This window comes from Anarhichas minor, unplaced genomic scaffold (assembly GCF_050575085.1).
Source record: "Anarhichas minor isolate MPS153535 unplaced genomic scaffold, ASM5057508v1 ptg000030l, whole genome shotgun sequence".
In the NCBI taxonomy this organism is placed as follows: domain Eukaryota; kingdom Metazoa; phylum Chordata; class Actinopteri; order Perciformes; family Anarhichadidae; genus Anarhichas; species Anarhichas minor.
This window is the reverse complement of record NW_027466476.1, coordinates 2,287,045-2,302,805: the sequence shown is the minus strand read 5'-3', so window position 1 is coordinate 2,302,805 and position 15,761 is coordinate 2,287,045. Positions and strand designations below refer to the sequence as shown.

The window sequence follows — 15,761 nt, the reverse complement described above, 5'->3', positions numbered from 1 at the left end:
TTCCGGTACAACACACTTGCGGTTCTACAGAGATTCTGTGCCCTTCTTCCAACGCACGCGCATGTGGCGTCTGCACGTAAAGCTTGTGTCTGAAGCCAGAGGTGCGTGGGCCTCAGGGGCTGCAGAAAATCTCTCACCCAGCTGTCAAGCAGCCTTTAAAGTGTTCTCTAGTTGCTCTTCAGGGTGCAGCCAGCCACGGCCACATCCTCGTGTCAGCCGCTGCTACGTGACTGTGCCTGCGGGGCGCACCAAAGGCACGCAGGGTGACAGTGACAGACACTGAATGATACAGTGTGGGAGAAGAGAGGGAATAAGATAGTTGGGGAGGAATGGAGGGAAAGAAAGAAAGAAAGAATGGCAGGCGGGCGGAGGGGAATGATAGAGATCGGCACGAGTCATAATTCACATGTATTATTTCACTGTCAACTGGAGAATAAAGAAAACATAGAGTTGGTTGACATTCAAGCTTGATCATAAAGAACTATCACAGAGCAGCTCAGAGAAGGAAAGATTTGTATGTGTGTGTGTGTGTGTGTGTGCGCAGATGAAAGGATCAGAGATAGAGTTGAGATGAGTGAGGGGTGAGACTGTCAGAGAATGAAAAGGATAATTTAGATCTGTTTCCTCTCTCTTTCTCCAGCGCCTAATGAGCCCTAAGCAGTGCCGAGTTCCCGCAAGCACTGCCACCACAGTCAAGATGAAACAGGTAGAGAGAGCAGAGGGGGGGCCAGAGACACAGGCACGGAGATGAGGAAATGAATACGAGAGGGAGAGGGAGAGAGGAGCACAGCAGATGCATGGGGGAAGAGGGCAGGCAGGCAGACGGAGCGAGGGTGTGTGGAAAGATAAGGCGAGAGGGGAAACTCTTTCAGGCTTCAAAGACTGCCGGCTAACGTGGCCATGGAGGAGCCGTGAAGTCTATGGTTGCCTGGTGTGCAGGGTCCTGCGGAATAGGCTGGCTGTTTCAGGTCACGCTCTCTGTTCTTGGCTTATCTTGTCCAGCCACAGACTGTTTTCCAGGAATGCCGAGAAAAGCAGACTCGGATGAGGCTGGCTTGGCCCATTTTCTTCTCTCTTTGACCAAAAGCATGTTTAGACCCCTCCATCACACCAGCGAGTAGAGAGAAAAAACAACTTGCAAATACAGAGCCGCGTTAAGTGAGACCGTGCATGAGCAATAGCCTATTGCAAACTGCAGACTGCTTACTGTGCATTTAGCACCTTGTGGGTGATATGTGGCCCAGCAGCTGTCGTTTTTTTTTTTTTCATCATTGTCCTCTGTGGAGTGGCATTTTCATCTCAGTAATTGGGCAGAACCAAGTGCTCGGCAGGTAGACTGAGGACACATGCAAAGATGTGACATACGCCTCACTGCTTGAGGGATTGAAAGTGAAAAACAAACTGCATGCTCGCCAGGTGATCTGACACAGGCACACTCACTGAACATACACACCTAGAGGCACATATACACACACACACACACATACATGCACATTCTCCTCTGGCTTCTCAAACAACTCTGGTCGACTCTCAAACAAAGTATCACGATTAAATAGACTTTGCCCTGTAAGTTTGCACACGGTCTATTATTAGCTCATCAATGTGTTTGCAAATATTTGGCGACGTCTTCGCGATATTGCGTGGCTTCTTTTATGCAAGCATTAAACGCGTGTTTGCTCAGCCAGTCGATGCTTAGCATTGATTACTATGCAGTGCGAGTAGTTCTCTAACAGCTTCCCTCTATGGCAGAGTGTGGGTTATGTGTCCCAGTGTGAGCATTATCTTACAACTTAGGCCAAAAATCCAGACCTGTTCGCTGTCAGAACATCAGTACCACGCTATGCTTACATCTGTTACTCTGAAAGATACCTAAGAGTCTGCCTGCTCTGAATAATTCTTACTCTCCTCTCTCTCATCTGCTCCCGTTTCCTTCCCTCCTGACAGGCCTGCGGCTTGCAGAGCAGCTGGCTCGGCGTGAGGACGAGGCGAAGATCCGCCATCGACTTGGGCTCTCTCTGTGGGCCAGTGGGAATCTGGAGGAGGCCCAACATCAGGTAAAGCATCTCCTTCTCCTTCCTCTTGTTACCTGGACTCACCTTGGCTCAACTATCGTCTCCTCTCCTCTCCTCCATCTGGCCTCCTTCGAGAAAATCCAGCACCTCTTGTAGATAAAACTGACCTCTAATAAGCACACATCTGTTGGTCGGGAAAGATTACAAACCAAAGTAGATGTCCAAAGACCTGGTGAAATATATGTTTTCACTAATGCCCTTATGGTTAAAGAAAGGACCCAGAGGAGAGAGAGCAATAGATGAAAGAGAAGACAAAAGGAGAGGTGGCTATAGAGTTTGAACACCTCTGCTGGCAATATGCTGGGGAGTGTGTTGAGCTGATAAATGCTGTCATCTCAGCAGACAGGCGGCAGATGACTGAAGATTTTTTTTCGTAGGTATGCGCATGGTCTCAGGAGTCTCAAGCCTCCGCATCACACACGCACTCACTCCTATTCAGCCCACTGCCCAGCTGGCAAGCATGGAATATCCCCTTAACATCTCTCTTTACAGTCTATCCACACACCACAGCTCAAGATTTGATTTTTTTTTTTTTTCTTAGCTTGTGTATCCACATACAAGTCTGTGAACAGTCAGCCCAACAGCAGTGGCTGTCACATGTGTCTGTAGAGATGTTATTCAGCTGCTTTCATTTTGAAAATCTAGTCCAAAACATTTCTGTTATGATACATGCACACGATGTACATCTATGTGACCCAGATAGCTTTCTTTTTCTGTCAAAATGTAACTTTGTCTGTTTGCAATTATCTGCAACAAGAGTTGGAAAAGAGACTGGACCAAGGTGGTGACTAGAGCGGAGGCTCATGAGTCATATTGAGGAATTTGTGTTCAATTAAAGCTAAATATTATTCTAGCAAGCCAATGCAACATATTTTCCACTGCATGTTTTCTTTCCAGTTTAATGCTTGACCGTAGTACCTTAACAGTGCATATTAACATTGTGTTGTCTTTGTTGCAACATACAGACATCCAGTGCTTGGCCCACATATACCACAGCGATGTTTACATGTTTACCCCCCCCCCCCCCCCCCCATGTCAGCTTGTAGCCCCCGGGGTGAATTTGTGGTGGGAAAGGACGCTGTTGTCCTCAGAGTGCACATCAGATGGTTATTCATGAGCTGGCCTGTTGCTACACATGACCTTGGTAAATACCCTGACCCACTTCAAACCTCATTTGTGGAGGCTTGTCTTGGAATTCATAAAGCATCTATAGCGGATGAATGAGAGTACTTGAGCTCATGTTCCTCGTTCTCTATATATTTAAACCCAATCTCACCTTGACACGCTGATTGGCTTGTCCTGATTCTAATCAGCTATTTCTACAGCACATGCTCCCTCTAAGAAACGCTCACATTCATATCTATGGAGAAATGAATCAATATATTCATGTTTACTTAAATATCAGTGGTCTTATTTTTTATTTTTTACTTCTGATATAATCTGTCACACAGAATGAGAGTTTACCAGGGAGGTTGTTTTACAAAGATCTTTAGCGGTACATCTGTATCCAGCACCGTTTGTGTTACCGATGCAGTGTGACATTGACATTCACTTAACATGTCAGATAAAAGCCATGTCAATGTCAGTGACGGGTAAAACATGCAAGTGCTATCTGAACGCATAGCAGCTGAAGAGCGTAGCAGATTTTACCTATACCACAGCCAAGGCAAGTCACTGCAGACGCAGCACATTTGGGATTGTTTCCCTTTCATCTGTGCCAGGAGGGGTCAGGCCAGAGGAAAGGCGCTGGGAGAAATGAGTTTAACTCTTAAAGGGATGTCTGCAAGCCTAACAGATTAAACTAGCACTGCAGCAATCCGTCCACAGTCCTATCAGCAAAATCAGCCTGAGACTAGCAGCTCCGTCTACTAGCACTAATGCAGCAAAGCGCACAGATTCTCTGCTGATCTCTACTCTCCCCATTCACTCCCTCTGACACACTTTTCCTGCATGACCTTGGGATATGCCAGACGAGCTACCGTGTATGCATATGTGTGCGCACAAGAAACGCTTTCGCTCTTTCTTTCACCTACCCAACCCGCAGTGCTGATAGAATCCATTTCATCCCCACAAGCAACCTTTTCTTCGCTGCAGCTCTTTCTTTGTCTTGTATGAACTGTGGTCAAGCATTGTGAGCCCTCTCTGCTGGCCCAGGACTCCCAGAGAGTGGCTCTATAGCAGTCCCAGTCACCCTACAGGGCTGCCATAGGCGCAGAAATAGGAAATCAATAAAAGGCTCCCATGAATCAGCACTCCTGGCTAGCTCCGCTTGGCCATTGTGCAACACTGCTGCCGCCCCACCTCTCCATTGTCTCTCTCCGTCTTTAAATCCAATGTCTGGCACTGGATGGAGAGGTCTAGTAACACAGACCTCTCCGACTCAGAAGAACTCAGTAGGTCTTCTCAGACCTACTGAGTTCACAAAGAATGTATTTCCTTGGACGCTGTCCGTCCAAGATGCCCAGGTAATGGTTTAGCTTCTCATTGCCCTTTCCCATGTCCAGACGAATAAGAGCCGAAGAGAGGTTTACTTGTGTTGAATGGTGATTTATCAAGCTACAATACAGTACCTTCTTTAGTTGAGAGAGAAGCAGAATTGGAATGCAGCAAGTCTCATTAGTGGTGACTAGTTGAGGTGGGATTGTGCCATCTAGCGGCCACATTTATTCTCTCTTGAGTCCAATCAAACATGCATCGTGGAAGATGATTTGTTGTACATTTGTATCCATAGTGTCTTTGTGTAGCATGACTGCTTACATTTTAGCATGGGTCAACACAGTAGGAATCAAACCTATAAAACAGGCAGTGATGTTTCCCTCAATAATCAGACATGAGTCAAAGAGTGATCATATAGTTGTACTTTTTAAAGGAACAAGCCAAGAATATTTGAAAACAGTGTGTTGTTGTTTATCCTCAGCTCTACCGGGCTTCTGCACTGTTTGAGACCATCCGCCATGATGCCCAGCACAGCACAGACTATAAACTCTCGTTGTTTGATCTGCAAACCTCCTGCTACCAGGCACTCCAAAGGGTCCTTGTCAGCCTAGGTATGCCCTTAGACACTTCTCATAGCCTCACTACTTCAATTTGTTGGAAGTTTAGGTTTTAGCCTTTACTTATTAATCAGTATTGAACTCCCGAATGCATACAGGTCACCATGATGAGGCTCTGGCAGTGGCAGAGCGGGGTCGTACACGAGCCTTTGCTGACCTCTTGGTGGAGCGGCAGACAGGCCAGCAGGAATCAGATCCCTACACCCCAGTAACAGTGGAGCACATCTTGGACACCGTCAACAGCCAGAGGGCCTTGGTGCTTTATTTCTCCATGGCTGCCGGCTACCTGTACAGCTGGCTACTGGCTCCAGGAGCAGGTAAGAACTGACTTTCTACTTGGGCTACTGCTCTCATTACAAATTGATTTTATTGTGGTGTTGAAATCCTATCATGTCTGTCTGTCTTCTTGTTAATGTTTTCTGTTGTTCTCTCTGGTGTCAGGCACCATCTGAACAATGAAATTTAGTGAGTAGGTTTCAAATTTCCCCCTTTTACTCGGGTAAAATAAAATGTACCTGCTGGCTATATGGTGACACTATGACTTTACACTTTAGCCAATAACTCCTGAATCTTCTTGTTTTTGCTCACAGTCCTTTTTTCGACACATTTAAGCCACAGGCTTTTTCTGCAATTCTGTTACTATTTCTCTTCCGAAGTTGTTCCCTTGAAATATTGCACCTAGCATCTACTCTTGTAATACATGCATTGCCATGTTCAAACAAAAGCAAAAAAATAATAGTTCTTTGGTGAATGCTAGATGCTAAAGCAATCAAATGCCATGTCATTTTAGGGATGGACACACACTGCAAATGGACATAAATATCTCAGATCTCTTCTGTCTGTACTGAAACAGCTTTCTTGTACATAGTTTAAAGCTATAACACAGCTACACAGGTGAAAGCATGTACACAAAAATAAACGCACACACATGCTTGTTCTAATCAAAGCGGATAAAAGGCCTTGAGGCTGTAGCTTGTTTTCAGCTGCAGGGGTAAGAAGGCCAGCTTTAACACCAAGCAGCAGTGCCACCTGCCACTCTGCTGTTAGGATTTGCCCCCTGCTTTGCTTCTCACCCCAGAAGACATCTGCCAATGAACCATGCTTATTGAAAGCGACACAGCCAAACAACATCGGCAGCATCTTCGCACATGCCAACAGGAAAGCACTTAGCTGTTGCACCATGACAAAACATAATTTCTCTGTCTCTTTTCATCCTGTCTCCTTTGTTTTTGTTTCTTTCTCTGCTTTTATTCAGATTTTCTTGCGGTATTGCTTTTGCACTTCTTTGTATACTTCTCAAATTCGATCTCTTTTGTTGACAAACTGAGTAACAACACAGGCAGAGGGATTAAGATGCAGCTTGTTTTCATGACTTGTGAAATTCCAGTTTCAGAGAGAATAGGCAAAGCTGCAGGTGAACTAAAGTGCATGTCACACGACTCCTCTAGCTGCCACACTGTTAGCTGTTCTCTGGCTCTCTTCTGCTCTCAGCTGTAAAGGGCGTAAATGAGAGTCGTGGCCCATGCCACCAAGCCTGAACATTTGAGGAAATACAGCTTCCAGGCAAACAGATGAACTTGACCCCCAGCACTAGTCATATGAAGGGGAGGAACACTACAGGGACCAGTGAAGGATCTTCAAAGTGTTGAATATTACCCCAGGCTAAGAGGGAACCACTTGCTCACTAATCGCCTGTCTGTCACTTCCTGGCATTCCCTGGCATCCAGCTGCCACACAAACATGGCCTGCTCCAAAGAGTCTGCAGTCAATAAAGAGCTACTATGGTTCTAATTCCTTCAGTAGTGTACATTCTGTCATATTTTATAGACCTGAATCACATGTACTCTCCATTCGATGCATTTAATACAAAATATGCATGCAAGCACGTCCACTTATACAGCACTGACACGCCCACAAACACACACATACACAGGCACAGCTCCTAGTGTGCTCTTCCCCGCCCCGCTCTGATGCTTGAAACTCAGCTGAGCTCTCATGGCGGGCAGCAGATGGCACAGGCAGCCTACTCTTATCTTTTATTGAGCGTTATTTGTTTTATTTATTTTGCTCAACAGATGCACTACTGCATGTGGCCTCACTCACAGCTTTCAGTTGAAACCATCCAATATTCCCTCCTGTCATGAGCGAGTAATGCACATGTATGAGTAAAAAAAAAAAGACAACAATTTTTTTTCTTCTTTTTTTTACTTTTTACTTTGTGAACACCTTAAAGCAGCCATTCATGTTTGCCCTCCCTCCTCTCTCCGCAGGCATCCTGAAGTTTCATGAGGTGTACCTGGGCGAGGGCATATCGGAAGGAGGGTCAGACTTCCAGGAGGGAGGCGTCGGTGGGGTGGTCAGCGGCTCTTCATTGGAGCAGCACATTGCCAGTGCCCGTGAGGCTCTGGGAGTAGAGTCTTATTACAGCAGGTAAAATGTTCACAGCTGTCAAAATGACATGAAAATTATTCTGTTTGTTAGCTCATTATCCATATCATAACATACTCATTAAGGAGTAATTGCTAGAATGTTTTCCCAACAGTGTTGCTGGAATCTAATCTAAATATAAAAAATTAAAATGTGCCGCTATCGCTGATTTAAATAACCCATTAGCCCTGTAGTCTATACCCAACCTGTTCTTTGTTGTTGTTTTCCTGAGCAGGGATAGGAATTATAGCTCAGCACACAAAGAAGAAAACACACCCACATAAACTTTGTTGACAAAAGAAATTAAAGAAAGGCAGTGCAGATCACATTGTTTGATTAACAAGTGCTCTTTGAGCGCTTTTATCCGTAGAGATGTCTGATGAAGGGTTATTTTATCATTCAGAAGGTGTATGTGTGTGAGTGTGTGTGTGTGTGTGTGTGTGTGTTTAAAAGAGTGTTATTCTGCCCCATTGCACCCTGTGATGAGAGGCCTCCACTACCTTCCTAAAGTACTCTGCTCTCTCTCGCCAGTGGGGATAAATGAGACGGAATAATGGCTCTATAGCCAGACTATTGGACCTACCAAAGAAATATCGGACCTGACAAGTAAAGGAATAGAGAATGGGGTTTCCTGACAATATAAGGAAGAATGAGAAGAAGGTTAAGATGCAGTGGTGAAATCGATGTAGTAGAATTCAAAGAAGCAAAGGCTGACAACAGGGACTGCAGCCCTGAGATGTATCGACAGCTAAAATCACCCATTGACATGACACATGTGTCTACACCACATTTGACGTTGGCTTCGTTCTCTAGTTGGTGTTTGATCCATAGAGCCCAGCTGGTCCGCCCAGTGCCAGCCTCCGCCACCCTAGCAGCCTGGCCCTCCTGCCCCATTACCAGCTCATTTACTACCCCAAAGGGAAGCGCACACACCACTGCGCCTGGATGGGCACAATATGGCACCACTTACCAGCCCATTCATTCTTCAGAGTGGAGAGAAAGGGAGGCATCACTCTGAAATGAGTGGAGAGAGAAAATGAAGGGGATGGAGAAGAATGGGGGGAGAGCATATGCGTTTCAAAGAAAGGATAGTATAGAGAGGAGGGGAGGATGTAGCCCTTGTGACAGCTAGACATCTTGTGTTTTAACAAATGGATTTTTTTGTCTTTCAAAACTGAATTTGTATTCTGCATCCAACATTTCTTCAGTCCCCAAAGGTCTGTCAGTATGTACACCCTGGGTGAATGAATCCCAAATGAGACACATGCTGCAAGGATTTCAAAAAATGGTGTTGGTGTTGGTAGTGGGAGCACAACATGATGAGACATCCCATGGTGAAAGTTCACACTCAGCTACCATAAGAGCAAGAAGCTGACATAAAAGTTATATGTTGTGGGTGCATCAGAGGAGAGGTTCAGGCATGAAGGGAGAGATGGGGGGGGGAGTGTTGGCGAGGTAGTGATTGTGTGGTGTGGGGGTGGGGGTTGACTCCCCGCTGACTGGATCAGCATCACCAGCATTATAATGAAAGGATTTAACTCTGCTTACCATCAGGGTGTTGGACCAAGCCTGGGAAATTAGGCCAAGTGTGTGTGGGATGAACAGTGTGTGTTTCTGGCAGATCAGGAGAGTGTGTAGTTGACTTATCCGCAGAGGAACAATGTAAGTCTGGGTATTGTCTACTTTGCTAAAGTGCCTTTTTCTTGCCAACATTTCAGCAACATGTCTCTCACTCCATCTCTCTCTCTCTCTTTCTTTCAGAGGGTGTTCGAGCAGTGAGACAGAGAGTGAGGCGGGAGATTTGTTGGACCAACAATTTGAGGAGCTCAACAACAAGCTTAACTCCGTCACTGATCCAACAGGCTTCCTTCGCATGGTGTCCAGAAACAACCTGTTCAACAGGTAGGAGATTTTTACAAATCACCTGGTTGCGTAAGCACAAAACGGTGGCTGAAAGAGGCGTTCGCCACTTCCTACGCAACCGTTGTGATCTACAAAAACAAACTTGAATGTGCGCACCCGTACGGAAACTCTGACCCATGCGTACGAACATTTTGGAGACACGGGAAATTGGCGACACAGATTTGGTGGTGAATTGAAGCCAGACTGTAGAAATTCAATGTGAGAGGCATCATTACACGTATAATGATGCCTCTCACATTTAATTTCACTTCATATGACACGTTATTTTGCACTTATATATTGTCTTTATCATTAACAGTCAAACCAGCAGTTTTATTTATGCTTGTACTAGTGTAGATAACTGTTAGCACATTTCAATTATAAAAAATATAAACCAGCTTAAACCTCAAATCAAATTTTGCTGAATATTTTATCAGCGCTGTCTGCACCCCGGAGCACAAAGGAGAGACCGAACTACCGACACTCGTGGTCAGCTGTGTGTAAAATACCGTCAACTAGCGTGAAAAAACTGCAGAACAGAGCGTCATTCGTTTTCAATAATCTTCTAATACTGTGCATATATCACCAAGTACGATTTTAGTTTTGGGAGTAAAATCGCTTCAGTGAACACAACTTTATTTATTCATTCATGGTTTATTCCATAAGGACAGATACAGCATACTGTACACAGACAAACTGACCATTTATGGTTGAATGTGGGCTTGTAGAGGGCAGGATGTGAGGCTGAACCAGCTGTGCACATTTACAGGTTGATTTTGGATTTATAAAAGGAAATACCTCACTGGCAGCCATACGCAAGGTTTTATGAATTTATGAATGTTTTGGCGTACGTGCATTTCCTCCTTTCAACGTACGCAAACATTTAGTGGGGATTCTACACACTGTTTTATAAATGAGACCCCTGCACGTTCCTACACTCCTACTGTGAGACAGCCTTAATCAACAAGCGCTACTTAGACCTACTTTTCCACAAAACAAATATTACAAATATCTGCTTGGGTAAGGAGATTCATGGGTATTGTGGCTCATCTGTGAAAGGAGTCTTTTCTCCATTGTTTAGCCAGCACAGAGGCAGCACGTGAATCCCCGTTATTAAATAGACTGAGTAGAGCCAAGCTGCTAAAACCTTTATCAACTGCCCACTCTGATGGGGCCTTGTTTTGTGTGCATGTGTGCGTGCGCTAGACACAGACACCAATGTGGTTTTAAGATGTTTGCCCTGTCTGTGTTTGTTTGTGACAGATTTGCGACGGGATATTTCAGTGAGTCTGCCAGTGGCTCGTTCAGAGTATTATTTAACGATACGAAGCAAAGTATTAATTTACTTTGTGCTGATTGGTTATGTATATCAATAGAGAGTGTGTGCATGTGCGTGCATATACGTGTGTGTCTGGGTCATATTTCCCTGTCCTCGTCCACAGTTGAGCTGCTCTTTGATGAGAGGGTAATTCCAGCTTTAATTGAGTCTCTGTGCTCATTAAGCCCCTTTAATGGGCTGCCGGTAATGATTCGCTCATTCTTTTAGGCCTCAAAAACTCTGAATTATAAAGCTCCTCGTGCTTAGGAGCCTATCGACTATCACAATGTTAAAGCAAGAGAAAATGAAGAGAACCTCATTGTCATTTCAAGTCATGTATCCTGGGGTTTCATGTCAGATAATGTACATGTATGTGCTTTTCCAGGCCTCTCTTTGACTTCACTTCCCCTGTCAATTTTCCCTAATGTTAAGATTTAGGCTATTACTGGTATGAATACCTCAATATTTCCACAATTACTCATAATTACAAGAGAGGAGAAAAATATAATGAACTCTAATTAAATAACATTTAAATCAAAATACAAGAACAATATACCCATATTAAAAGATCAGTGCTTCATGGTGTGATGTCTTCATTGTGTTATCATTGATTGCCCTATTTTAACACGGAGATCTAATCTTTACCAGGGAGCTGGGAAAGATTAGATCTGGGAAAGATCTATGGGAAGGTGATAATAAAAGTCTCATGTGTCTAATCCCCTAAGTGTGTGATTAAATATGTTTTTATTCACATGATAGCATAAAAAGATTGTTTGAAGATCTTGATGAAGTTGTCAGTAGAGAAGCAGTAAGCACTGATTAAGCAGGATTTCTGCATCAGATTGAAATTGGATCAGTATAAAAATCTTAATGTGTGTGTAGTAGAGGCTAACTTGTCCACCCTTGAACCACCACTCAGGTCACACTTGAAGGCATGTCTTTCAACTGTAGCCCGAAATAGGCCGCCACTGAGCGCAATCCTCGCCTCTCTTAGTCTTTTCTTTACGTTGTTTTCCTCTACACTTGACACTCACCTTCTCTTGGCTTATTTCTTGCCTCCTCTCTCATTCTTCCTGTCAGGTTAACAAACGATTGTTTGCTTTCCCAGGGAGGCTCATGCCAAGGCCTGGGAGAGAGACAGAGTGTTGGGAGGCTGGAGGGAAGCCAGTGGCCAGGGGCTACCAGAAGGGCAGGATAGATGTCTGTTGGCTGGGGCCTGGAGGAAACGCTGGCTGGTGGAACAGATGGAGAGTAGGGACAAGCGTGGCCATAAAACTCGACCCTGTGTGTCTACAGCACCAAAGGCTTTTAACCCCACGGCCACCATTAGCACAGTTCTCAGTATGTTGTGCGTCTCTGCCTGAGCAGGGAGCTGCCACCCCCGTCAAAACAGCTGACATGCCTCAAACATACAGGGCTGTGACCTTACTTCTGTTAGTACTGCAAAATACTCATTGGCAGTGCATTGAAGACACTCACAATCACACTTTACATCAGCTGGACACTCTTGAGTTTTGATTGTATGTAGAGTAAAGAAGGGATGAGCCCTGCTCTCCGCCTCCTTCAGTGGGGATTGTGGCAAGATTGCTCCGTCGTGGTTCTGTAAGCGCTAGACTACCATGGTGCAATACTGCCATCTAGTGGAGCTCTTCATATTGACTTTATATCCTCAGTAGGATATAATTGAGTATTGCTTCATGTCAAGAGGAATAATATATGTTTTGTTCACAGAGGGATTACAGCACATCACAATGCAGATCCAGTATGGTCTGCCTTCATCTGCATTTTACTCAGTGTGCTTTAGATCTGACAGTGAGCATGTTAGAAAAAGAAAGATAGTCCTCTGTGATAGAGAGTGTTGGATCACTCTCTTCTGCTGCAGCTTTGTAGTGCTATACAACTCAAACTCACAGAAACTACAGTGGCTGAGTTTGCGACTTCCCTGAGCCGTATCTGATGTAACAATATGCAGTAAGGCAGACACGGAGCTTGTCAGCCACGTTCCCAACTCGTATGCAAAGCTCAGTGATTGCAGCAGGATGGTTTGATGTTAAAGGACTTGATACATGATGAAACCCCTGTCTTCATGCAGGGCCTTTAAAGATTTTAAAAAATGGTATAGTCTTATCACAGACTTTACATTTATTCTAATGGAGACTCAAAATATTATACAGTATTTCCAATTACAAACCTTCTGTTGAGCATAAGGTTGCAGAGGCTAAATGTGCACTCACTGTAGCTTACTGTAAATGCATGATGTGGCAAACTGCCTTGGGTCTGCAGCGTAAAAGTACGCGGTACAAAATTAAAACAGCATTACTTTGTGTTGTGTTTGTGCAGGAGTTGCCAGAGTATGACCAGCCTGTTCAGTAACACCATGTCACCTGCCAAAGATGGTAACTCTTCCCTGCCTCGTCGCTCCAGCAACCTCGGGAAGCCTCCACTGCGGGCACTTTATGATTTGCTCATTGCACCTATGGAGGGGGTGAGTGCTACCTCTGTGGGTCATTGCCTGCCTGTTGATGTAGTTCTGTATGAAAGAAAATGCAATAATGAGAAATATGAATATTTTCATGCTAATCCTTTTGTCTCACAGGGCTTGATGCACTCGAGTGGGCCAGTTGGCAGACACAGACAACTGGTGATGGTGCTGGAGGGAGAACTGTACCTCATTCCCTTCGCCCTGCTCAAAGGAAGCTCTTCTAATGAATACCTGTATGAGCGCTTCAGCCTCATTGCTGTTCCCTCCATCCATGGCCTTGGAGCCAGTGCAAAGGTTGACCTTCTCTTTCAGATGACAGAATAATGTTGCAATACTTGTATTTGAAACTCCTATATAAAACCAATGAGGACTTGCTTGGCCACAAATTCTACTTTTTCAGGATCCTATGAAGTCATCTTATTGATCTACTGTCCTTAGAATGCAAAAATGTAGAATGTAACCTTTGGTCTTGTGCTCCAAGGCTCACTCCCGGCGCCCCGGACCGGCTCCATGTGGCGGTGTCTCAATGGCAGCAGTGGTGGGGAACCCTAGACTGCCCTCACCTGTGATGGACCGCTGGCTGTGGGGACCCATGCCCTCTGCAGAGGAGGAAGCTCTAATGGTGGCTGAACTGCTGGGCTGTCAACCACTGGCCGGCTCTGCTGCCACAAAGGAAAGGGTGATGAGTGCCCTCACACAGGCCGAGTGTGCCCACTTTGCCACCCACATTTCCTGGAAATTGGCGGCTCTGGTGCTCACCCCAAACCCTGAGAGCGTGCCCGGTGGGGCAAGTGCCAGTGTGGGGAGGGGAACAGTGGAGAGAGGTGCAGGTGGGAGGAGAGGCAGTAGTGGTCGAGGCAGGAAGGGCTCCATGGGAAGTGGCTATACCATCCCAGAGTCTCTCCACATGCAGGATGACAGCAGTGACGTGGAGAGCATCTGTGACAGTCCGCCCCTGCAGGAGTTCCTGCTCACAGCTGCAGATATATTGGACCTGAGGTTGCCTGTCAAGCTGGTGGTGCTAGGGTACGTTGGTTGGTTAAGGGTTATGTCCTGACATTACATTTTAATTTTCAAAGTTTTATGGCAGTGATTTCTTATTTCATGTCCAAAAATATGATCAAATTCGTCACGCTGTAGATGTGAATTGAGGTTTGATTTACGGACATAAACGCATTATACCTACAGTACGGTACTAAAACAGAGATTGTAATGTTACTAATGAGAATGGGATAGCATAGCCTAGATAATAAAAGCAAATAAGGCTTGAAATGTTGTGCTATTAAATATTTTATAGCTTTCTAATTCTATTATATGCTTGTGTCATTTTGGCTACAGGTCGTACCAGGAGTCCAGCAGCAAAGTGACAGCAGATGGTGTTGTGGGATTGACCAGGGCCTTCCTGGCTGCTGGGGCTCAGTGTGCCCTCGTGTCCTTGTGGCCTGTCCCTGTCGCAGCCTCCAAAGTTTTTATCCATGCCTTCTACACTGCCCTGCTTAACGGGACCAAGGCTAGTGCAGCACTGGCAGATGCCATGAAGACTGTCCAGAGCAGCAAGCAGTACTCGCACCCCTCCAACTGGGCAGGTTAGAGATGTTATTCACTTTTGTGTCGATTCTACATTCTCGTTAATAAAAAGAGATGACCCTGTAATGGAGTTCTATTTTTTCTGTTCAGGGTATATTCTGATTGGCAATGATGTGAAGCTAAACAGCCCATCTTCCCTCATTGGCCAAGCTTTGGCAGAGATTCTACAGTATCCCGATCGAGCGCGTGATGCTCTAAGAGTTTTACTCCACCTGGTAGGACATGGACACTCACACACAATGACTTGCTTACTATACAAAATATCAAAACCAAAAATACTTATGCTGCACTTCACTCATACTTGCAGGTGGAGAAGTCTCTTCAGAGGATACAGAACGGCCAGCGTAACTCCATGTACACATCCCAGCAAAGTGTGGAGAACAAGGTGGGGGGTGTCCCTGGCTGGCAGGCCCTGTTGACAGCTGTGGGCTTCCGTCTCGACTCTGTGGGCACCGGTATGCCTTGTGCGGTCTTCTTTCCCACTGCTGATCCGGGAGACAGACTTCAGCAGTGCAGCACCACTTTACAATCACTACTGGGTATGCACTTGAGAATCTGCCTAGTGTTTTACTTAATTGGTGATTATGTGTTTTGTACGATTATTTTTAACATCGTTTTCCACATAGTTCTAGCCTCTGTGTTTGTAACAGTTCCTATTACTCCATGGATCACCTGTTTAGATATAGTTTGGAGTATAAAGAGTGTGCCTTGTGTATGAATAATGAGGAAGTTCCTTTGATCCCATCCCTCAGGTCTGCCGCCGCCAGCTCTCCAGGCTTTGTGCAAACTCATCACAGCTTCAGAGGCAGCAGAGCAGCTCATCAATCGGGTAGGCCCCTGCAGCTCTGAGCAAATGCAACTGGATTCTTAAATCCAATGCTCTAGATGGAAATTGGTCTTTGGCTCAAACGACAAACACC

At 45.3% G+C, this 15,761-nt stretch overlaps 1 protein-coding gene across 1 annotated transcript in view; it reads left to right on the top strand.

The window, feature by feature from the left end:
* The window catches only part of LOC142964321 (tetratricopeptide repeat protein 28-like), a 110,078-nt gene that overhangs the window by 90,040 nt on the left and 4,277 nt on the right, over window positions 1-15,761 (top strand). Inside the window, exons 9-20 of the mRNA XM_076104591.1 lie at window positions 1,945-2,054; window positions 4,990-5,119; window positions 5,224-5,442; window positions 7,396-7,555; window positions 9,314-9,454; window positions 13,113-13,257; window positions 13,369-13,548; window positions 13,736-14,280; window positions 14,593-14,840; window positions 14,932-15,056; window positions 15,149-15,380; window positions 15,594-15,670. Coding sequence (XP_075960706.1) covers window positions 1,945-2,054; window positions 4,990-5,119; window positions 5,224-5,442; window positions 7,396-7,555; window positions 9,314-9,454; window positions 13,113-13,257; window positions 13,369-13,548; window positions 13,736-14,280; window positions 14,593-14,840; window positions 14,932-15,056; window positions 15,149-15,380; window positions 15,594-15,670 — 2,312 coding nt within the window. The remainder of the gene's footprint in view (window positions 1-1,944; window positions 2,055-4,989; window positions 5,120-5,223; window positions 5,443-7,395; window positions 7,556-9,313; window positions 9,455-13,112; window positions 13,258-13,368; window positions 13,549-13,735; window positions 14,281-14,592; window positions 14,841-14,931; window positions 15,057-15,148; window positions 15,381-15,593; window positions 15,671-15,761) is intronic.